Source organism: Tachypleus tridentatus, chromosome 11 (assembly GCF_004210375.1).
Source record: "Tachypleus tridentatus isolate NWPU-2018 chromosome 11, ASM421037v1, whole genome shotgun sequence".
Lineage (NCBI taxonomy): Eukaryota > Metazoa > Arthropoda > Merostomata > Xiphosura > Limulidae > Tachypleus > Tachypleus tridentatus.
This window is the reverse complement of record NC_134835.1, coordinates 98,983,232-99,007,265: the sequence shown is the minus strand read 5'-3', so window position 1 is coordinate 99,007,265 and position 24,034 is coordinate 98,983,232. Positions and strand designations below refer to the sequence as shown.

Here is a 24,034-nt window from a genome sequence, read left to right as displayed (position 1 = left end):
GTGAAAAACTAGCAAAGTTTAGTAACAGTATATTCATGTTTATCTAACTTGTATAATTTTAACACAAGCTAGAATACTAACCTTTCCAATATTTGTTTCTGGATTTTATCGAACCTGACAAAAACTTTCGGCCTCTCGCCAAAGAACCTGTATATTGAACTTTCTTGTAGCGATTGCGTGTGTTTTGGCTTCCTAGAATGTTATTCATTGTCTGATTGTTCTTGTTTGAAGAAGATCTTGACGACGTATACGGCAAGGAACTGTTAAATGTTGGTAAATTCGATACGGCAGAATACGGTTTTGAAGTTCTCCTTCGATTGGTAAGTACAAGGGAATAATTTTGTCCTTTTGTTTTTTTTAATTTTTCGTGACCTTGGGAGGGTTGTTGGGATTTCATCGTAGTATGTTGGTAACCTGTATTTCTTGGGGTGTAAAACGCTGTCATATTTGTAGAAGAATGAAACTTTTCCGTTTCGGGCTTATTGGTAGAATGTGAGATTCCCACAATGTTCTTTTGCAACGTCTCACGTGCATGCCCGATCGAACGGCTGTTATTGCTGCTATTTGTTTTAGGCGCTGAAATCACGTACTGTTTGTATGTTTCTTGCCGTGAACGAGGTTGAGGCGTTGCTTGTTCAAATGTAGGATAGGATGTTCGGTAAAAAGATGGAACGAATGATGGGTAAGCATGATGAGAATGTCTGTAGGGAGTGATTAAACCACTTGTTACTGGTGCAGGAGTGGTTGACGGTGAAGCACGTGCTGAGACACCTACCGGGCTAGTTCTTGGTTGCATTGTAGAACTTTTTTCCTTAGATAACCAATACTGATAATGGATGCCTGGATTTTTTTCTATGAGCAACACCTGAATAAGGCAACTTAAATATATATGGGTATATACAATGCTAAAACACTGTTTTTAATTACTAATATTGCATTCTATATCTAACAAACAGTAAATATGTTGATCTAATTGAGCTATATCTTAAATATATTCTGTTGTCTTTCCAAAAAAGGTTTATTCGGCAAAAAAAAAGATATTATTGTACATTTTATCTGAAAAATAATAGCTGTAATATACATGTGAAGAAAAAAATTTAAAATTAATTAAATGCAGGAATAACTAAAAAACATTGCAAACAAGATAGTAAGGACGAATACATAACAGCAAAACAAGATAGTAAGGACGAATACATAATATCACAGTCATACAGTGTAGTATGGGATAAATTAGACTTAATTGTGATTACATATATTGCTATATAATAATTATTGCCTATACCATTATATACGGATGATACAAATGGTATCTTTATCAGTTTGTTGTTGAAGGACTGATACTAGACATTCTTACAGTCATGTTCTTTTGTGAAAAGTGTTTCTTTACTTGTTCTTTTTTAATTCAGTGTTTCAACAGACAGACGAAGGTTGTACTAATAACCAAGTTATCAATACAACAAAGCTCCACCTATAATATTTATTGTTTATCTATATATTGGCTGGTACTTCCTTTTACTCTTTACTTAAGATTTTTAAAGGAACACTAAATTCTTGTAAGAAAGTTAACTTCGAGGGGCAATGAAAATATCGTTTACATTAGAATTACGATTTTTAAAAAAATACTAATAATTATTGATAATACTCATAAAACGGATGCCCAGTTTGAAACTGCATGAGTTGTTATGTAATAAAAAGAAAGCAGACGGAAGGAGAAAAGGAAACTGAAACCTTTTTGCTATGATATTTACAGACATTCCAAGAACTTGTGACTCAGTCATTACATAGATATTGTTACAAAATTAAATACTGTGTAGTATCGTAAAATTCTGATGACATATTGAAGAGATACTAAAAATAGCATTTCAGTGAATAATTCGAGTCATTCCTACTTTCTGCCTGATTAAAGCAGAACAATTATGGTAATTAAAGACTGGCCTATCACTTGTTCTTTATCTTGCATATTACTCAGAACACTTATCCAGATTTAATGACACGATACCTCTCAAGTGTATTTAGAGGCCTGGAAAGAGCATATAAGATGTAATAAAAGCTAAATAATGAATGACATCAATTCTTTTTCTTTGAGAACAGTCACATCCAAGGTTCAAACCACGATGTGTCGCGAAAAACGCTATGCACTTTCGACTGGGAAGATGAAGTATTATTAATAAGAGAGTCAATTTCACTGTATATTTGGTTAACCATGGACACAGTGGATGTAAATAACTGTTTACCTTTCATCTGGTCAAAGGTTTTAGATGAAGAAAGCAATGTCTGAACGTTACTAGTCTTTGACCTGACCGTTTAGACAATGTGGGGCATAATGTGCTGTTCAGATTGAAGTTACAACATACTCTTTTATTTTTTACAGTTACGTATTAAAAACACACGGCCTTTATAAAACCAACACACGTTCACCAAAACATAAAGTTACACAAGTGTACTGTAAGAGATACTTGTTTTCTAAAAGACAAAACAGCAGAATATTAGAAGAACATCGGGTATTTACAGAGAAAAACATGCGTTAGATGTTTAACGAAACACAAAGTAATATTATCTAAGGCTTTTTGAGCTTATTAGAACATAAGGTAATACAAACTTATAAAAGAGTTAGGCCTTTATCAAAAGATGAAATATGAAATAACTTCGATTCACTAAAAGCATCGGATTTTTATAATAGAAAAAGAAGCTTTACTAGCAGTGTCAGATGTCGATCTGTAGGACCTGGAGCTGATATCGTTTCCTTTTCTGGAGTTCTGGAATAATGAAATTTTGTACCAGCTGCTTTGTAGTATCCTGGAAGGTCCAACATCCAGTGGCCATTTATGAAGGAAGACTTATCGTCCATCAGAGCTGTGAATATCAGTAACAACATGTACTTATTTCAAAATACACATGATATTTCTTAAGTGTTTTCCTTGAAACTTGTACAGTTAGTGTTTTATTTTTAGCTAATTGTGCAACCCACATATTAAATATGATTCTATAGATATTATAGGAATAAACTTATATTTAATTACACTCTCAAGGTTTATTATACTATTATTCAATATTTAAAACCATTTTATGATAGAAATATAGAAGTATTTTTTTATAAAACTTAGGCGTTCATTAATTTTCAATAATAGTTGGAGAAAGTAGTTTATTATTTGCCTACCAAAACTATACAACAAGAATCTACTACCATAAAAGCTGGATGTATAACATATAAAAATCTTATTATTTTAGGTCTGAGTAGTTATATCAACGGTGGATAAAACTGATATAAAATGTTGGCAGCATTGGATTGTTTCCATTAAAATGTATGAAAACGAGGTACACCAGATGAATGTTACTAGTTAACAGTTTATGCTGTTATTAGCTGTCACCCAACCAATTAGTCAACGTTACACCAGTATAAAGCATATACAAGTACAGAAGGACATACTATTCCCAGCAGTATTGTGGTCAATGCATTCATAACTCCCAGTGTAAAAATGACACACGATAAGCGTGGTGTAAAAACTACTCTGTGCAAAAGAATGAACCGAAATTTCATGTTTCAGTAGAAGCTGTATGGAAACTTTGAAGAAACCATTTTAAGCTAGAAATTTTAATGATAGAAACAGTCGAGAGAAAAAAAATTAAACTTTTAGAAGTAATGTTAATTAACTAAAGTTATGGTTTTTGTCTTATAAACGACAATCCAGTATAGATTTTGCCAATAACCACGATGCTAACATAATTTTGAATGCTACTTCTAGAAGAACAAGTAACACGAAGTTGCCTCAACAGAATGCGTAAATGCTCAAAAACCACAGTTTACGTGAGATAACCAAAGCCAAAGTCTGAAATTGGCATCAATTTCAAATAATTGGAGAAGTAGTACTGAAGGATAGTACTTTTTTACAAGTGAATCAAAATTCAACTTGTTGGGAACAATCGATAACATCCTATTAAATGACAGAAGTGAGAACAGTATCATGTTCAATGTGCAACATTGATATCAAGTGAGATGATAAAGCGTGTTGAGGAATTAATGTAATTATAACCTGCATCTTAACCAAGGTGTTGGAGATCCACAGAAACTGATGGTGTCTTGACTAATACACAGATGCATGAATATTTATATCTGTTATACCATTTCATCAGGTGAAACAATACCTGGAAAGAGAAAAGAAGCCAGATGAAGACTCCCAACTACGGCCTAGCCTGTACAAAGGCCCTATATGAATACTATTAAGGCTATGTGCGTAACATAAAAGGGCCAGATGGTAACTAAACGGTTCGGCTGAATTATGGGGAAAATATATTACATTTTGTAATTATAAAACACTAGTGCGTCGCACAATTTATTTGATTATGTTTCGTATTTTCTTTAATGTACTGTACTAGTCATAAGTTGACAAATTAGCTGTAATTATTTATTATTTATGAATCGCGTATGTGTGTTAACTGTAAGTTTCCATGACTATTTCCAATAATATATATATATGAACACAAATATAATATGGATATTTGTTCTTATGTTTCTTTATTAAATTTTCGCTCCCCAGTGGCACAGTAGTATGTCTGCGGACTTATACTGCTAGAAACCGGGTTTCGACACCCGTGGTGGACAGAGCACAGATAGTCCTTTGTGTACCTTTGTGCATAACAAACAAATATATCATTTTTCGAGTAACTTTTTATAATATAGTTCAAATAACAATATCACAGAAAGTGAACATTAGCCAATCAAGAAACATAAATACATTTTTACTTAATAACTGTTTCATCCTTTTCAATTTCCCCTTCTGGTACAGAGGTAAGTCTACGGATTTACAACGCTAAAATCAGGGGTTTGATTTCCCTCGGTGGACTTAGCAGATAGCCCAATGTGGCTTTGCTAAAAGAAAACACACACACACCTTCTTTTCAAAAATATGAAAATAACTTTTCAAAATACGGAAGCTGTGAAATAGGAATGAACGTTTACTATCTGACAATATACGAATTTTCGTGAAAATTAAAGAACGTTTCTGTGCTCTTGTATTCAATCCCACGTTAGACGTTTCGAAACAACATAAAAGCACTGATATTCTTAACTTGGTACGCATCGGTTTTGACGTACAAAATGTAAGCCACAACATTACAATGGACCCGCTATTTAGATTAGATATATATAATTGCCATAAATACAATTGGATAGAGACATTCTCATGCCACTGCCTTAGAGACAATTGAAACTTTAATAGTAATTAAAATTATTAATGAACATTTAATTACAAAGTATTCTTTACAAAATCAATTACTTCAGTTAGACTAATGGGCTTAAATAAAAAATAACCTAAATTTGGCATGTGTGATGTGGACATAGTAGGCAACAATGTTCAGGTTTAAACTAGATGATAGTTGTCCTTCGAAAGGAATCAAAGAATCCAACCTCTCCCACGAGAATGTACTGTTACCACTTCGAAGTTAAAAAAAAATCCATTAATTTTATCAGTTCATATTTTTGTTTAGTTTTTTCAATAAGATATATTCAGGTATTTTTTTCTAAATGGTCATCCTGGTAGTCCGCATGTAGTTAGAACATTCTTGTTAACCACAGGTCACAAGGTCACACACATGTTCTTTGCTTAATAAAGGTTGCGTATAGCAAGAGCTAAACTCATTTTAGCCTTGCGTCTATACGTGTTTACTCCCCAGGAAGCTGCCAATTAAGTACATGTTTAAATAAATCTTAGATGAATATTTTCTTTCTTGCATATGCTATTTAAATTGTCTGTGACTTATGCAGTTTAAGATTATTGTATACCTCACATGGACGTATTGTATGTTTGGGAAGTGCGGTATATTAATTTTTTTCTTGTTTTATACGATGTGGACCTATATAGAAATACCTCACATGGAACTATTTTATACATGGAAAATGTGGTATATTAATTTTATTCTTGTTTTTTATACAGTGTAAAAGTAAATACCTCACATGGACCTAGTTTGTGTTTGGGAAGTGTGGTATATTAATTGTTTATTGTTTTTATATGATGTGGACGTGATTAAAAATTCCTCACATGGACCTAATTTATGTTTGAGAAGTGTGGTATATTAAAATTTGTTTTGTTTTAATACGATGTGGGCGTGAGTAGAAAAACCTCACATGGACCTATTTCATGTTTGAGTCGTGAGGTATGTTAAAATTTGTCTTGTTTTTATACAATGTGGACGTATGCAGAATGCCTCACATGAACCTATTTTATGTTTGAGAAATGTTGTATATTAAATTTTGTCTTGTTACCGGGCTGAAGCCCAGGGCCTCATGCTAATTAGGGAATCTCAAGTTATGAATATAAATATATTGTACCTAGAGGTTCTGTCTTGAGGAGGCCTCTATAAGGTGGAAAGCCTATGGCCAATAAAACCCTAAATCTGGCCTTGCCAACAGCACAAAGAAAGATGGAATAAAAAGAGTGTAAAATACCACTAAACAGACCGTGACACGTTTTCCATTCATGTACTATTCATAATTTACGTTCTAAGCACCCGTTGAAGCTGTACTTTCTTGCTTGCATCTGAGATTAATGGCTTGTAAACTCATGACAAAATGCCTTATGAGAACTTTTGTAGCGTCCTTTACACAATACTTTTGGAACATTAGCGCCAATTTTTCCAAATTATGGGGCGCATTTTTTTTTTTGCACCTCTTCAGATTGCTCAGTAGTGCTCCCATCAATACATTTTGGGAGTAATTAAGCACCTACAACCAGTGGCCATGGAAATGGTGTCCATGATTGGAGGTAGTCTAGTCCCGAACAGTATTAAGGGAATTGATTAATTAAAATATAATCTGAAGTATGTGACAGTTTGTAAACTTGTCGAACGATATTTTCTTTCGATTTGTTAGCAGTGATTGATGCCAATAGTAATTCTTGTCAAATGAATATATTATTTCGCTTGTCACTGTTCATATGCTTTGGTAACACGATGTCTTAGGACCACTAAACCAAGGAAACGGTATTTGATAACAAAGAACTATAAGTTTAAATAAATGGGCATATACTACCATACGTCTTGGAAAATCTGACAGATCCTTGCTCTTATGCCCAGTGTCTTGCTGACTAATCATAATAAGACTATTATTTTACTTTTTTTTTAAACTGAAACAAATACATTATATATTACATAATTAGTCTATATTGCATATAAAAAAAATGAAATTGTTCTTCAAACATAAATGTTGGTCGTAATAAAACAGCTAGCCAATGTTGTGTTAGGGGATTTCAATACATCTTTGAATTAAAACTCAAACTTATCTCATAGAAAAAAATAGTCAAAATTTTTGCCCCTCCAGTGACACAGCGGCATGTCTGTGGACTTATTACACTAAAATTCGGGTTTCGATACCTGTGGTGAGCAAAACACAGAGAACCCGTTATGTTTAATTATAAACAAACAAAATCAAAATTTTTGTATGAGGTAAGATATTTTATGTTTTTAGTGGTGCTTTAATATTTTGAGGAAATAGTAAACCAGATGGTAGTTACAGATAGCTTAAACCCATGGGAAATGCTGTAAAATAAGAAAAATCGAATCTAATATTGCATTACACTGTAAAATGGGTTTGGGCGGTTTTAGGACAATGTTAATAGAAGACTTTAGAAGAAGAAATACTTATCGCTATGTTTCATTATTTCAAGTACTAGTCCAAGTTATAATTCATGCTGATAAACATAAAACAAAACGCTTTGTTCATAGGCTAGATATTTTTGATTGATGAAAGAGAAAAAGACTTTACCATTCTTCTAATTGCATTTCGCTATTCATGTTCACTAACGTAAGTGTTTATTTGTTTGAATTTCGCGCAAAGCTACACGAGGGCTATTTGCGCTAGCCGTTCCTAATTTCGCAGTGTAAGACTAGAGGGAAAGCAGCTAGTCATCAATACCCACCGTCAACTCTTGGGCTACTCTTTTACCAACGAATAGTGGGTTTGACCGTAACATTATAATGCCCCCACGGCTGAAAAGGCGAGCATGTTTGGTATGACTGGGATTCGAACCCGCTGCCCTAGGATTACGAGTCGAGTACCTTAATCATCTGTCCAAACTACAGCTACGTAGTAAAATTTCGAAATAGTGATGGAGCTTGTTCAGTGCAAAATTTGAGCACCTGATAACAAGAAAAATTGATACACGCAGTGCAACAAAATCAAAGTTTGTTTTTCTTGAGAAAAAAGTCACTGAGGTTTTGTGTAGCTCTGAAGTAGGTTTTTGAAAACAAATAATATTGTAAGAGCTTCTCATTACATCCAGAGCGTTAAATTTCTTGTCGTGTAACAAATACGGTTTTATAACAATAGGTCATATGCTCTTAAATAGTTTGCAACAATTACATTTTGTTTCAGAAAACTGCCTTTTGTAGAGTAAGAAATGTAGTCTCAAAATCACAATAAGTGGCATTAACTTAATGCATTCTGTTTCTGTCACATGACTAATAAGAAATTATGCATACAAACCTAGGTAATTACTACTGTTGTCTTCTATCTGAATGTTTCTCGCACCTGTTGGTATAATAGTTATTCTGCTGTAACCTCGACCAAAACCTGAAACCAAAAGAAAGTCAATAGCAATCAGACTCAAAGGTAAGTTTTACATGAAGTTCACCCAAATGTATAAACGTTGAGTACTTTATATTAAAGCGATTTCGAGTACGCAAGTCATGAGACAACCAGAGCTGGTATGAAGTCATGATGGAACGAAATGTCTCAGGAGTACATTTTGGCATAGTGTGTCGTTGGATAGGAAGAAGGATGACATCGAAAATTAATTGCTTTTGGGAAGGGTAAGTAAGAGCCCTTTCTGACACAAAATGTTCGTGTACTTATATCATTAATATATGTTCTTATTAGGGGATTTAGAATTTACAAGATAGGGATATTTATTTAATATATTGCTTTGGAAAATAAAGGAATATAGAAGAGCTTGCGTAACCAGGACAACCCAGAAACATATCTGCAATAAGTCGTATCGTAACGTGAGGTTCCATGAACATGGACGTTAGTGTCTAAAACTGTACACGTGCACCAAGTAACAATTCACAAGCTTATTAAAAAGGACCTCCGTCTGGAAAAACGAAACAAGCAACGGGTATACAAGCTGCTTTCACCATATATCCGTCATATTTCTCAAGCAGATGGAAAACGAAACTGGTGTTTATGCTATTTCGTACCAAGACATCCCGGTTAACTTGACGAACGCAAAGCTCATGAATTTCTGTGTGACTGGACTGATCACACTGGTGTTGGGAAATCATTGTTCTCATTCTCTTACGCCAGATGGATTATGGAAAGCATAAAGGAGGTGTGGTTTGCTTTGGGCATTACAGCCTTACAAGAAAAAATGCGTTGCAGGGTTATTGTCAAGACTTATGACAGTTTTCATACAGAGTATGATTTAGTATGACAACATCGAGTAACGACTATATAAACCTATAAATATGTTACTGTCTCATTTTGGGAAACTTTAAGGATGTTATTTTTTTTATATTTACTTTCGAAGGACGTTTCACAGACGGTGTTAAACTCTTCAGTTTTATTTCTGAAAGAAAAATTCATAGAAGACCTTAGTTTTACATCTTTTTATAAAAGATGTCTAGAAAAAACGTCATAGTTCTTGTTCGTTTCTTTCCCACTATAATTTTTGTTATCATTTCTTATCCACGAATATACATTTCTTTCTTAGGTAAAATGAGTCTACTTACCATGAAATGTGTGTAGTTTGGACAAAACAGACGGCAAAAGAACAGGTGTGTCTGGTAGCTGACCGTTGAAAACCCCCTTGTGAAGGATACAAGTACTATTGTCTCCGTTGCACTCCCCACACATATCGAAAATTTTCCGAGATTCAATATATCCGTCACAGCCAACTGGCTGAAGTGTGAACCCCAAAAGAGAGGTAGAGAAAAACATTTTTTTTAAGAACGTATGCGCAGGTTTTTCAAGTAGTAATAAACATATTACAAAAAGAAAAATTTTAACATGCTTTAAACTCCAATAAATAATTTATCGTATGTTACTGTTGATAAGCGCAAAGCTGCACAAAGAACAATCTGTGTTCTGCCGACAGTAGATATCGAAAACCGCCGAGACACCAGGGAGATCGTGTTTGTTTGTAATTTCGCGCAAAGCTGCTCACGGGCTATCTGTGCTAGCCGTCCCTAATTTAGGAGTGTAAGACTAGAGGGAAAGCAGCTAGTCATCACCACCCACCGCTAACTCTTGGGCTACTCTTTTACCAACAAATAGGGAGATTGACCATCACATTATAACGCCCCCACGGCTGAAAGGGCGAGCATGTTTGGCGCGATGGGGATTCGAACCCGCGACCCTCAGATTGCGAGTCGCACGCCTTAACACTCTTGGCCATGCTGGGTATGTGTATTATTAAATAATACAGTGTATATTCGATAAGTAAGTTTTAAAAGCAATTTCTTTTTAGAAAACAAACTTTTAGAGAACATTACATGATACACACATCTGTATACTGTAGTTCGATGGAATTATTTGTTATTTTGGAGCTTTCAACCAATTTTATTTTTCAATAGGTTTGAATGCATCTGTTGGGTATCGAACAAGAGATTTAAGGCTTTTGTTGTTTACTCATCATTTATTTGTTCAGAAATACAATGTGCTGAAAAATATGTATTTGAAATGCCAAAACCTCAATACATGTATATATATATATTTTTTTTCAGTATTTGTTTACCCTAAGAGTGTAGTACAATTCGAGATGAAGGCCAGGAAACTCAGTCTATACTAGGAAAGTTAAGATTGTAAACTGACACAGCCTAACTCACTTAAGTAGATTAGTTGTTGAAAACTTCATTTTCTAGAGTGGTTATTATTGCCTCAAGTTAATAGAAGTGTGGTGACAATTTAGTACAACGAATGACATTAAAAAAGAGTGAATTACTATTTTTTTAACTCTCTTCATCATCAGAGCGAAAACACTTTGAGAAGAAACGGTTGAGATATTCTATTCCAAGTGCTGTAATTTTTTATATATATTAGTTATTATAAATAGCTAAAGCATTTTGGAATAATGGGTTTAAAATAATTATAAAAATGACTTTTTACTGCAAGAACAGACATTCTTATGTTTGACACTTTTTTGTGTGAAAACAATAAGCAGTCACATCCTTAAGATGAGTTATTTTGTTGTTGTTTTTTTTGGCTGGGTTTATGTACATGTACTCGCAAAGATACATTGAAATAATATATGATTTCCATAAAATTACATGAGTCTGTCTGTGCTCGTTTGTTTCTTTTAAGCCAAAACCACATTGGGCTAACTACTGTGTCTATGACACGGATCGAACTCCAATTTTTAGCATTCTAAGTCTGTAAACTTATGTTCATACATAGGTTATCTCCGCTAGTCGTCCTTAAAGCTCACAATGGGCAAACTATGCAACACCTACTACGTATATCGAAACCCTATTTGTAGCATCGTAGGCTTGCAGACTTGCTGATGAAAGCCACCGGAGGAGGGGTTGGAAAGGAATCGACCTCTTTATATGCAAAAACGGCTCGTTTGGGTTGAGAAAATATTTTACATAGAAGAGCGAACAACGTTTCGACCTTCTTCGGTCATCGTCAGGTTCACAAAGAAAGAGGTAACTGACCGGAAGCTGACCACATGTTTGAAAGGGGTTGTGTAACTGTGTGTCGAAATGTAGAGGGCGGTATTAGATGTTTGAATATATAATTTTATTTATTTTATTATATTAATATAGGTATAAAGGCGTTCCTTTATATTGGTTTATTTTGGGTTTAAGTTGTTGTATAAGTAAGGCTTCTTTAATTTTGCGTTTGTTTATAGATGCAAACAACAGAAAAGACACCAAAACAACAAACCGTTGACTAACCTCATAATTAACAGATCCGACCGTCAATTAAACACAGACGAGAAACATCTACTTAACAAAGGACTCAACTTCGCAATAGCACCTAGGTACATTCCAACCATAGAAATCAAAACATGTTTAGAAGACCTAGCCAGGAGACTTGTGATACTTTATACAGAGAACAAAAAACAAGGAAACAACCAAACACAACCAACAGAAAGAAGACAAATTAGATAATTTTATTGACATCCAACAGCTAAACTTCCTAGGTAAAATTACAAATTTATATTTTCCAGAAACACGTAAAAACAACATCTTAAACGATTTTTCAAAGAATTTTCTCACAAAACCATCAACATAATTTCACAAAACAGAAAACTAAAAACAACCTTACAAAAAGAGATATTAATTCCATTAAAAACCTAAAACAAGACAAAAACATAAAAATTCTAAAAGCAGATAAAGGTAACGCTATAGTCATAATGAACATGAATGAATACATCCAAAAAATGAATAACATCTTATCAGACACGAACAAATTTAAACCAATACACACAAATCCAACAAAGACACACGAGACGCAACTGAACAAATTACTACTACAAATGAAAAAAGCCAACACAATTTCACAAACACTTTATTCCTACCTACGTAAAACCGACTCACGCACACCGCAAATATACGGCATCCCCAAACCTCATAAACCAGATTGTCCATTACGACCAATAATGTCCACATATGAATCGTTTAATTACAATCTTGGTAAATACATAGCATGGGCATTCTCCAAATATGTAACATCAGCCAGCTCATTCATCAAAGACTTTTAGTTTCAAGTATAATCTAAATCAACTTAATCATAAAACCTTAATGGCCAGTTTCGATGTTATATCCCTCTTTATAGAAGTTCCAACCACTGAAGCCTGCAAGATAGCCTTAGAACTGTATATCCGAGACCCTAACCCAACTATAGAAATTCCCAGTGACCAGTTAGCAACCCTCATAGAATTCACCACGATAAAGACAAACTTCATGTTCAACAACCAAAACTATATACAAACAAATGGCCTAAGCATGGGCAACCCAGTATCACCAGTTCTAGCCAATATTTTTATGACACAAGTTGAAACACAAGCAATTAACACAGCATTACATCCACCACTATACTGGTACAGATATGTAGATGACACGGTTGCGGGATTCAAATCTACAGAACACATACTTAATTTTTTCAATCACATTAACTCTATACATCCCAACATTAACTTCACATGTGAACAGGAAGAAAGCAATCAAATATCATTTCTTAACCTCAAAATTACAAGAACTGACACACAATTCAAAACAGAAATCCACCGAAAAATCACCCATACTGGACTATACATTCCTTGGGACTCAGCACATGTAACAAAACAAAAACTCAACATACTAAGAAACCAAATAAACACAGCCATAAAACTATGCTCACCAGATATAATTAACGATGAATTAGACAAAATAAAACAATACTTCATCAACATCAATAAGTTTCCTCCACAAACCGTAGAAAACATTATACGCACACACCTAGACAAAAAGCAAAATCAACCACCAACTAAAGTAAATACAGCTCACGAATCAAAAAACCACGAAACCATATACTGCTGTATACCATATATTCCTGACATCAGCAAACAAATAACCAACATTTGGCAAAAAACTAGTAACAAAATATGACATTCCAGTTAATACCAAATTTATTCAAAAACCAGGCACAAAACTGAGGTCTATACTATGTAAAAACTACACTGACAAACACCACACCAACATTATTTATAAAATACAATGTGATAACTGCCACGACTTCTATATTGGAGAAACAAGTAGAAAAATGGAAACCAGATTCAAAGAACATAAAAAGTCACCTTCACACGTTTTCGAACACTGCAAGTCAAATAAACACAACATAACCATAGAAAACACTCAAATACTAAATAGAAACAAATATAAACAAACGCAAAATTAAAGAAGCCTTACTTATACAACAACTTAAACCCAAAATAAACCAATATAAAGGAACGCCTTTATACCTATATTAATATAATAAAATAAATAAAATTATATATTCAAACATCTAATACCGCCCTCTACATTTCGACACACAGTTACACAACCCCTTTCAAACATGTGGTCAGCTTCCGGTCAGTTACCTCTTTCTTTGTGAACCTGACGATGACCGAAGAAGGTCGAAACGTTGTTCGCTCTTCTATGTAAAATATTTTCTCAACCCAAACGAGCCGTTTTTTGCATATAAATTTCTCAACAAGTGGGTTTCTCGACATCACTGAATCGACCTCTTGTTATTCGGCCTGATTGAAGTCTTACTGTAGTTATATACGTGGGATTTTTTAACCACTAAGCATGATGTAACATTATTCGAAATATATTGTAGTTAATGTTTTTCTTTTCGAGGCTATTTTTCGATAACCAAACTCAATGTGGAGATGGTTACAATCTGTCTGTTGCTTCTCTAAGATAATTAAAAAATAAGCGCGTAAAAATAATACAAGTTGGAAACTAGTGTTTTTATATAAACTAATGAGCAAAACCGTCGAGTTCATTCACTCCTTCTTTCTCTCTCTCTAGATATGTATGCACACATATATGCACTATCCTTTTCTCTCTGTCTCTCCCCCATATATATATATACACACACTTATACACGCTTTCTCTCTCTCTCTCTCTCTATATATATATATATATACATATATAAGCATTCCTTTACCTTGTAAAGCTACTCGAGGGCTATCTGTGCTAGCCGTCCCTAATTTTGCAGTGTAAGACTAGAGGGAAGGCAGCTAGTCATCACCACCCACCGCCAACTCTTGGACTACTCTTTTACCAACGAATAGTGGGATTGACCGTAACATTATAAAGCCCCCACGACTGAAAGGGTGAGCATGATTGGCGCGACGGGGATGCGAACCCGCGACCCTCAGATTACGAGTCTCACACCTTAACACGCTTGGCCATGCCGGGCCACGAGTATTGAAACTCGTTTTCTAACGTTGTAAATCCGCAAACATACTGTTGCGCCACTGGGAATCACTATATTGTGTAATATGCATGTTTAAGTTTCTTTCTTATCTTCATACATAGGTAATCTCCGCTAGTCGTCCATAATTTTGATTGTTTCGTTTAAGGCAAAGCTACTCTGGGCTACCCGCTGTGTTCACGGAGAGGAATCAAACTCAGATTTTTAGTGTTGTAAGTCCAGTAACTCATCCCTCTCTTTTTGAGGGATCCCTGACTTTTAACAAATAGACTAGAAGGGTAACTATCTAATAACATCTACCATCAACTCTTAGAATTTCCCTTCCAATAGTGGGATTTGACCATCACTCGTGCAATGTAACTATGACCTCGAAGTGCGAAACGTGATTTAGAGGTAACGGGACTCGAACTGTACTCAAGGTTTTGTAGTCCGGCACTTTATTCACTAGTTTAGGCCAGGCTGTATGTATCAATTAAAAACAAACAAACTCGCTCATAGTGAATGAAGTATTGACAATAAATTAATGTATTTTTATAAATTAATCTTCTGTCTAATCAGACATGTATTGAACAAGCTATTTTTATAAGCACGCATTTAAAATGATGAAGCAACTCATTTCGTTGTTAACAACTTTATTAAGGACAACCTACCAAACATCTTCCATCCACACATATGCTACCGTTACCATGGGAACAAGAAGTGCCATCGATGACTTTACCAAAGCTGTAAACGATTCCAGGTTTTACTGCTCGACATTGTAAATGGCAAGGGTTGCTTCCTGTAACAAAAGACAAGTGTTTGTTGTCATAGCAATAGAGTATTGGATCCCATTGGAATTTCGTATGCTTTTCATACATGAGGAACCATCTGCAAATTTCTTAAATTTCACCAAGAAAGTTATTTTTATTTGAACAGGGAATACTATCGTTTAGCCTCCTATTCAAATATATCTGCTTCCTTAGGTACATTGTATCAACAGTAAACAGGGAAAAGATTTATAAACCATTTCTGCCTTTTCTTTTTTGTTTCAATAAACCAAACAAAAAGATCTATCGTAGCTTCTGTATTGTATTTTACACTAATTTTCCTTTTGGCTGCTGTTTCATTAATTCCAGGAAAGACATTAATCCCACAAAATTAAACATCAGAAACGTCTAGAGAAACGCGTTCGTAATATTACTCGCGGAATACATTACGACATTGCCATGTTTTCATGAAGTACAAGAAAAACTAAAGAAGAAATAAATCAAAGAACTTGTTAAGTAATAGAATATTTTCCCATAAATTAGATAGTGAGAGCCTTTACACGTAATAGACAATGTAAAAAACATATATATATATACACTTAATGTTTTAGTAAGATAGAAGGAAAACTAACAAAACATATTATTAAAATAAGCTTATATTTTTTGTAAACTGAACAGCGGGCTTATTTGCCTGTAAATATATATCAAAATAGTATATGCTTTTCGTAAGATCATAGAAAGCGTGTTAGTAAAAAGAAATAATGAAAATTGTATTACATTTTCATAAAAAGATAACAATATATAAAACGAAAAAATATAAAAACCTTTTCGTGATTTCGTTATGTTTTAGCAAAGATTACACGAGAAGAAAAACTTTACAAGTTGCAGTGTTAAATGCAACTAAATCTAGGATATAAACAATTATGTATTGAGATCACACAGAACAGACTGTTTAGAGAATGAAAGCCATGTAAAGTGTATACAACTTACAAGCATGCTCGATTAAAATATATTGATCCAAATTGTCAAGATGTACTTATTCATTGCTTAACTTACAAATTAATGAATTGTTTTTATACTATTCTATATTTGTGGGTTTACAAATTACATCGTTCTGAGTAATTTAATGATATTATTGGTTATCATACTCTGTAACAATATCAACAAAAATACTGGATTATATCACTCATTTTCTGTGTAACATACATAGGGGAACCTAGTAGTAATATATGGGATTGGCTGAAAAACTGATGCTATTGTTTTTTGAATTTTTTACGTACCATATATTTTCAATGAAATTATAACCAATTAAAGTATGGTCCCGTACGTAATTTTATACATAAACTATATAAAGGGATGTGTTTAAACAGCCGATTGTTGGACACCATTGATAATTTTTAACTTTAAAGTTATGTACTCTCATCATCACATACAAATCTTTATAAAGTTTGTGTGTGTGTCACTTTGATACAAGGAAATACATATTCATGCTTGAAACCGTTACCCGTAAATGGTTTTTTTTTCACCTTGTTATTCGACACTACACGTAAAAGTTTACCTCTGTAGTCCGGAACCCATTGTTGAACCACATGACCAGCCACCTCGCGGCCATTATAAAGGTAGCACTGCAGTTCCAAAAAACCTTTTGTATCAGTTGGACAGTCCTATAATTAAAGGAATCAATGTTAAATAAATACAATAACAGCTTTGTTTTTTCAAAACTAATATGAGTAGGATGACGAATTAGAAAAGGAAAACCTCATAATTACTATAATAAATAAAAAAAAAAATGTAAGTGTATATTTACTGAGTTATTCAGAGGAACATTTTTACTATTGCTTCAAGAATAAATTTAATAATTGTTAGTTTGGAGCTTTTAGCTAATTTTGTTACACATCAGGTACTGATCTGTATACTAGTTTCTACATTACCTTTGTGTTACATATTTTACGTTCGACTGAACCTCCACTACAGCGAGAACTTTGTATCGAACCACTAAATCTATCAAAAAGAAGAGAAAAAGTGAACATTTGTTAAATAATGTTTTGGTTACAATGACATCCAAGTTGTTTGATAACATTAAATACTTTTTTTTTTTACAAGAAAGTTATTTATTATGAACTATATTTTTCTTGACCAAGAATTTAATTTCTATGTAAAATAGGGCTAAAAACTATTAATGTAGTTCACCACGTTAGCGTTACTCAAACTGGGGTCTCGATCAAATGGGATTGCAAGGATATTGTAGGGGGTTGCGAGATCATAAGAAATATTGAGGTAACAGATGTATAGAATATGTTCAATGACTTACTATCACATTTTGTGGGTGTGTGAGAGAGGGGGTCGTCATAACCTAGAATATTTTCAAATGGGGTCCAGCAAAAATGTTTGAGAACCTCTATATTTAGTCATTTAATTAGCAAAGTGGTAATACAATCAAAGTATTCTGAAGGTTTATTATGGTGTTTAAATCTATCGATTCTTTAAGATCCCAAACAAGTTCCGGATCTTAGATCCAAACAAATCTGACAAAAACTCAACACCGTCAAGACTCAATATGATACTGAACTAGTAGAATACAAATGTAGTTCGAAAGTTTTCGAATTTGAATTATATTATTGTTGAAAGTTTTTTTGTAGAACAGCATATGAAGGGCAATCAATAATATTCATGCTACACCTCTTACACTATGTAACACAAATTTTGTTCCTGGATAATATGTGTTATTTCATAATTGTTTATGTTGTAAAAGTACAGAAAATGGCCATTATTCCCTTCAAACTGTGCTTTTGTGGCCTAGATAATGAAATTTATAAATTAACATATTTTCTATATAAAAACGGGCAAATCTGCACATTTTCATTTACATAAGGTCTGAATTAAACAACATATGAATCAAGATTTACATGTATTTATACTGAAATTATACAAAAATGTTTAGAAGTGAGTAGTTTTTCGAGATTTGCGACTGTAATGTAAATCACTTTCACATATCAGCCCTCCAAATATAGTCTCCCATCATGTTTTAGTTATACGCTCCCAGGTAACAAAAGCAACGTTTGAAGAGAAAAATAGGTCTTTTCGGAAATAACACTTTCTGCTCAGGAACAAGAAAGGGTAAAAATTTTGTTACATGGTGTTATCGTAACGCTGTGTATAAAAGAATATTTTTGAAAGGACATTATCACATCTAGTGACAACAGTCAATAAATTATTTAAGCGTATCGAATAAGCGTTAAGCTTATCCTTAAATATGCTGATTTATAGACACAACGTTTCGAGGAATTTATTTTTATCTGAATAAAATACGATTATGTGTAAAAAACACATACACACTCACACACAAATCAAAACTAAAAATAACACCTCTATCATCATGTTATATAATTTAATTAGTTATAATATTTATTAATTATTGGATGATAAAGTATTTTTATATCTGCGTATGTCATCGGATGATTGACTTATGTCTTGATACATACACGACTCTAATGATGCACGAAAACAGTAATTATTTATTTAATGTAATATCAATATTCTGTCACGTCGTTAATAAGTAGATCCTTATCACGATGAAGGACATGCACTCTGAGGGTATTTGTAACACTTCAACACTTGAAGCCACTTTACTGATCCCTCGCGCACTTTTTGATCGTACGTACTTGATCTGTAAAGCACCTTAGCAAAAATAATAAACAGTCATTGTAAAGTGTTAAGCCAAGCGTGTTAAGGCGTGCGACTCGTAATCTGAGGGTCGTGGGTTCGCATCCCGGTTGCTCCAAACATGTTCGCCCTTTCAGCCGTGGGGGCGTTATAATGTGACGGTCAGTCCCACTATTCGTTGGTAAAAGAGTAGCCCAATAGTTGGCGGTGGGTGGTGATGACTAGCTGCCTTCCCTCTAGTCTTACACTGCTAAATTAGGGACGGCTAGCACAGATAGCCCTCGAATAGCTTTGTGCGAAATTCCAAAACAAACAATGTCTTTTATCTTGTTTGGAACTGATTATTTTATTGACGGTTTATGAGTAGTGAATTAATTCTTTGTTACTACTCAGGTACACTTCTCTTGACGGAAAAGAAGCTGGTTCCTTCACACGTTCGTTTTTTTCCCGCCGAATATATCTAATGTTCTCGTAGAAATACTAACATCCGAAGCTAATTTACTGAAGTTAAAAGGTTTGTACTGTTCGAAATCTGTAAACGTTCCTAGTCAAATATCTGTAGTTTTCCGATTAATAAGCGTTTATCACAATTATAGACCTTTCCAGGTCTATAGTATACTGACTACATCGAACCAACAACAATATATACACTGCTGACCAAAATCTTAAGGTTAATGAACATAAAGAAAAAATATGCATTTTACTTTGTTAGACTCAACTACTTTTTAGTAGAGTTTCGAAAGATGACAATAAGAAAAGGGAAAACAAAAATAAAAACTTTTTTAGCATTTAATAGGGAAAATGTGAACACTATGAAATTAACCTGAATACTAGCTGATCAAAAGTTTAAGACCATACTAAAACGAAGCGTTAATCGCCAAACACGTAACAAAATTTAGTCATTTGTGTTCAAGCATTAGCGTTGTCAACATCTCCCACTGACATCTCCTGTGTTACATTGAGTAAAAACATGACAAAAGCTAAAAAGTTGACAGAGTTTGAACGTGGCAAAATTGTCGAGCTGCAAAAGCAAGGTCTCTCTCAACGTGCCATCGCTGGTGAGATTGAGCGTAATAAAACTGCTGTTACAAATTTCTTAAAAGACCCTGAAGGATAATGAACAAGAATTTCAAGTGGTAGGCCCAAGAAAATTTCGCCGGCGTTGAGCAGGAGGATTCGACGGGTTGTCCGGCAAGACACCAGCCGATCGTCGAACCAGATTAAGGCCCTTACGGACGCAGAATGCAGCTGAAGAACAATAAGACAGCATCTATGAGAAAAGGCTTTAAAAATCGTAAACGTCTTCAAAGGCCACGGCTCCTTTCACACCACGAAACAGCTCAGTTAAACTTTGCTGAGAAGTACCAAACGTGAGACGTAGAAAAGTGGAAGGAGGTTACATAATGATCTGGGGTGCTTTCTCCTTCCATGGAACAATGGAGCTTCAAGTTATAAAGGGGTGTGAAACAGCAGCTAGTTACATTGGCATGTTGGAGAGAGCATCCTTATTGACTGAAGTCCCTCGCTTGTGTGGAAATTATTGGATCTTTCAACAGGACAACGCTGCAATCCACAATGTCCGCAGGACAAAGGACTTTTTCATGGCGAATAACGTGATTTTTTTGGATCATCCAGCGTGTTCGCCCGATCTGAACCCCATTGAAAATGTTTGGGGGTGGATGTCAATGGAAGTCTATGGAAATGGACTTCAATTCCAAACAGTGGATGATCTTTGTGAAACCATCTTCACCACTTGGAATGACATTCCAGTAAGCCTTCTACAAACGCTTATATTGACCATGCCAAAGCGAATGTTTGAAGTTATTCGCAATGACAGCCGTGCAACTCACTACTGAGACCTGTTGTTAGGCATTTCCTACCCTGTTTAAGACTTCTTTTTGGTATGGTCTTAAACTTTTGACCAGCTAGTATTTAGGCTAATTTCAAAGTGTTCACATTTTCCCTATTAAATGCTAAAAAGGTTTTTCATTTTTCTTTTCTTTTTTCTTATTTTCATCTTTCAAAGCTCTACGCAAATAAGTGGTTGAGTCTAACAACGCAAAATGCATATTTTTTCTTTATGTTCATTGGTCTTAAGATTTTGGCCCTCAGTGTATCAAACTGAAACAATCGTAGATAATAAAATAAATACATAATAATAGAACCGTTACATCATAAAGACAACAATTAACTTTATAAACCTCGGGCTTAAAATACTACCAAACAACTTTTACAAGATTATATTAAAACTCTTATATATATTGTAATACTGTATATAACTTTGTACCGTTTTGTGATACTCTCAAGCCTCTATAAAACAAAAAAAATATGCATTGAAACAATATACAACAAGCGTTATGTAATTCACACATTAAAGATCTCTAGTTCGATTCTCACCTTGTTTTGCACATCTGATTTCGTGTACTTACACCACTCCCACAGGACCGGCTACACTCAGACCACGGAGACCAGTGACCAGTAGATGAATGTAAATCTGAGGAGCGAACTTGATTTCGGTAAGAAGGGTTTTCTTGTACGACCTGTGTGGAATATTCAAAGAAATATGGAATTATAAAAAATTGTGAGAACTGAAGACAGACGCTATAGCTGCAAATTTAGTTCAAATATTATTCGCAAAGCTATCCGTCTCTAATTTTAAAGTTAAGTCAACATTACCTATCGCCAGCTTTTGAGCTACTATAATCGAATAGTGGGGAGTAGAGGTTGACTGTCACTCTTATATAATGCACACACTCCCTTAAGGTACGGAATGTAACTTCATACTAATAAAAAAAAGCAAGCCACGAACCCTCAGATTCACTATTCGGCATGACAACATTTAAGGCACGACCACTTTAACTGCTAGTGAAATAATAAACAAATATTTCCACTACTTTAGCGTATAAGATTATAATAATTCAGTTTAGATTCTATCTTACATGAGGGCCCGGCATGGCCAAGCGTGTTAAGGCGCTCGACTCGTAATCTGAGGCTCGCAGGTTCGAATCCGGTCGCACGAAAAATGCTCGCCCTTTCAGCAGGGGATGGGATAGACGTTATAATGTGACGGTCAATCCCACTATTCGTTGGTAAAAGAGTAGCCCAAGAGTTGGCGGTGGGTGGTGATGACTAGCAGATGACACTGCTAAATTAGGGACGGCTAGCGCAGATAGTCCTCGAGTAGCTTTGCGCGAAATTCAAAACAAACAAACAAACAAACTATCTTACATGAATTTAATTAGCTTATACCAAAATGTTTAAAATCTTGAATATGTACTTTAAGATTCTGAAATAGGAATACCTTCAACTATATTTTGTTACATACGTAATCGATCTATCTATACAATTACTTTACTAACAAAGTGCAAAATTAATTAGTTGATCATTTCAAGTTTTATTATTTCTCATGTCTTCGCTGAGTGACATATTGTTTTTCTTCTCACAAAAGCCCCTCCCGTGGCATAGCGGTATGTCTGCGTACTTCCATCGTTAGAAATCGGGTTTTGATACCTGTGGTGGGCAGAGCATAGATAGTCCATTGTGTAGCTTTGTGCTTAATTTTGATCAGTCAGTCAGTCTTCTTAAAAGAACTTTTCAATCGACCTCTATTCCGTCATTTCTAGGCAGCTTGATTTGTGACATGGTCTGGTTATACCTTGTCCCACTACGCCCAGATGCCTTTTTCATGGCCTAGCATGGCCAGGTGGTTAAGACACTTGACTCGTAATCCGAGGATCGCGTGTTCGAATCCCCGTCACACCAAACATGCTCGTCATTTCAGCCGTGGGGAGGAGATTATAATGTAACGATCAATTCCACTATTCGTTGAGAAAAGAGTAGCCCAAGAATTTGATGTGTATGGTGATGATTAGTCGCCTTCCCTCTAGTCTTATACTGCGAAATTAGCTTTGCGCGAAATTCAAAAATAAACAATTTCTTTTTTTATTTAAATCTTTTTAAGGATTTTATAAAGTGAAAGAAAAAACAATCCGAAATGTATATTTTGGGCTCCTTTGCGGTCATATTTACAGGAATCAAGATGGAAATAAGAAAAAATTATAAATGTTGGTAACAGAGTAGCCCAAGAGTTGGCGGCGGGTAATGATGACGAGCAGCCTTTTCTCTAGTCTTACTCTACTAAATTAGGGATGGCTAGCGTAGATAGTCCTCGTGTAGCTTTGGGCAAAATTCAAATAAAACATAAACACAAAAGAAACTGAATTAATATTGTTTTGTATCTCTTTCGTCAGTGTTTCAAATTTTCTCAGATGAAAATCAAGTATGAAAGGAATTTAATATTAATTTGAATTTAAACTTAAAATCACAAAGAAAAGTAATAATCTTATTCGTGTGTTCCACCAGTAGAATAACATTGAAGTTAACTTTAGTTTTATCTGACATTCGTAAAGGAGAAATCGTGAAACAATACCTGTAAACAAATGATTGAGTGCGTGCGTATTATATAGACATATATAAAAAAAGTGATGCTTATAGAAACTTATAAATTATATTTAAGGCACACAATTCAGTCTTTATTGAGTTTACAATAACTGACATGAAAAATTTGATTTGTCATTGTAAAGGTATAAACCTGAAAAAAAAATCTATGACGCGTTAGATTCATTTTGTTTCATTGTTTTAATGGACTAATATCGCATATATCCTCAAGAAAAGATTTTTTCCACGTTTTTTTGCATAACTTAAGATACACGTGTTTTCTTACTAC

The 24,034-nt window shown here is 34.4% G+C and overlaps 1 protein-coding gene across 1 annotated transcript in view; it reads right to left on the bottom strand.

Moving 5' to 3' along the window:
* The window catches only part of LOC143232879 (uncharacterized), a 68,933-nt gene that overhangs the window by 5,728 nt on the left and 39,171 nt on the right, over window positions 1-24,034 (bottom strand). Inside the window, exons 3-10 of the mRNA XM_076468883.1 lie at window positions 21,706-21,848; window positions 17,577-17,646; window positions 17,204-17,309; window positions 15,550-15,677; window positions 9,721-9,889; window positions 8,477-8,563; window positions 2,696-2,853; window positions 82-865 (exon numbers count right to left, since the gene is read on the bottom strand). Of these exons, the coding sequence (XP_076324998.1) occupies window positions 82-865; window positions 2,696-2,853; window positions 8,477-8,563; window positions 9,721-9,889; window positions 15,550-15,677; window positions 17,204-17,309; window positions 17,577-17,646; window positions 21,706-21,848 (1,645 nt within the window). The remainder of the gene's footprint in view (window positions 1-81; window positions 866-2,695; window positions 2,854-8,476; window positions 8,564-9,720; window positions 9,890-15,549; window positions 15,678-17,203; window positions 17,310-17,576; window positions 17,647-21,705; window positions 21,849-24,034) is intronic.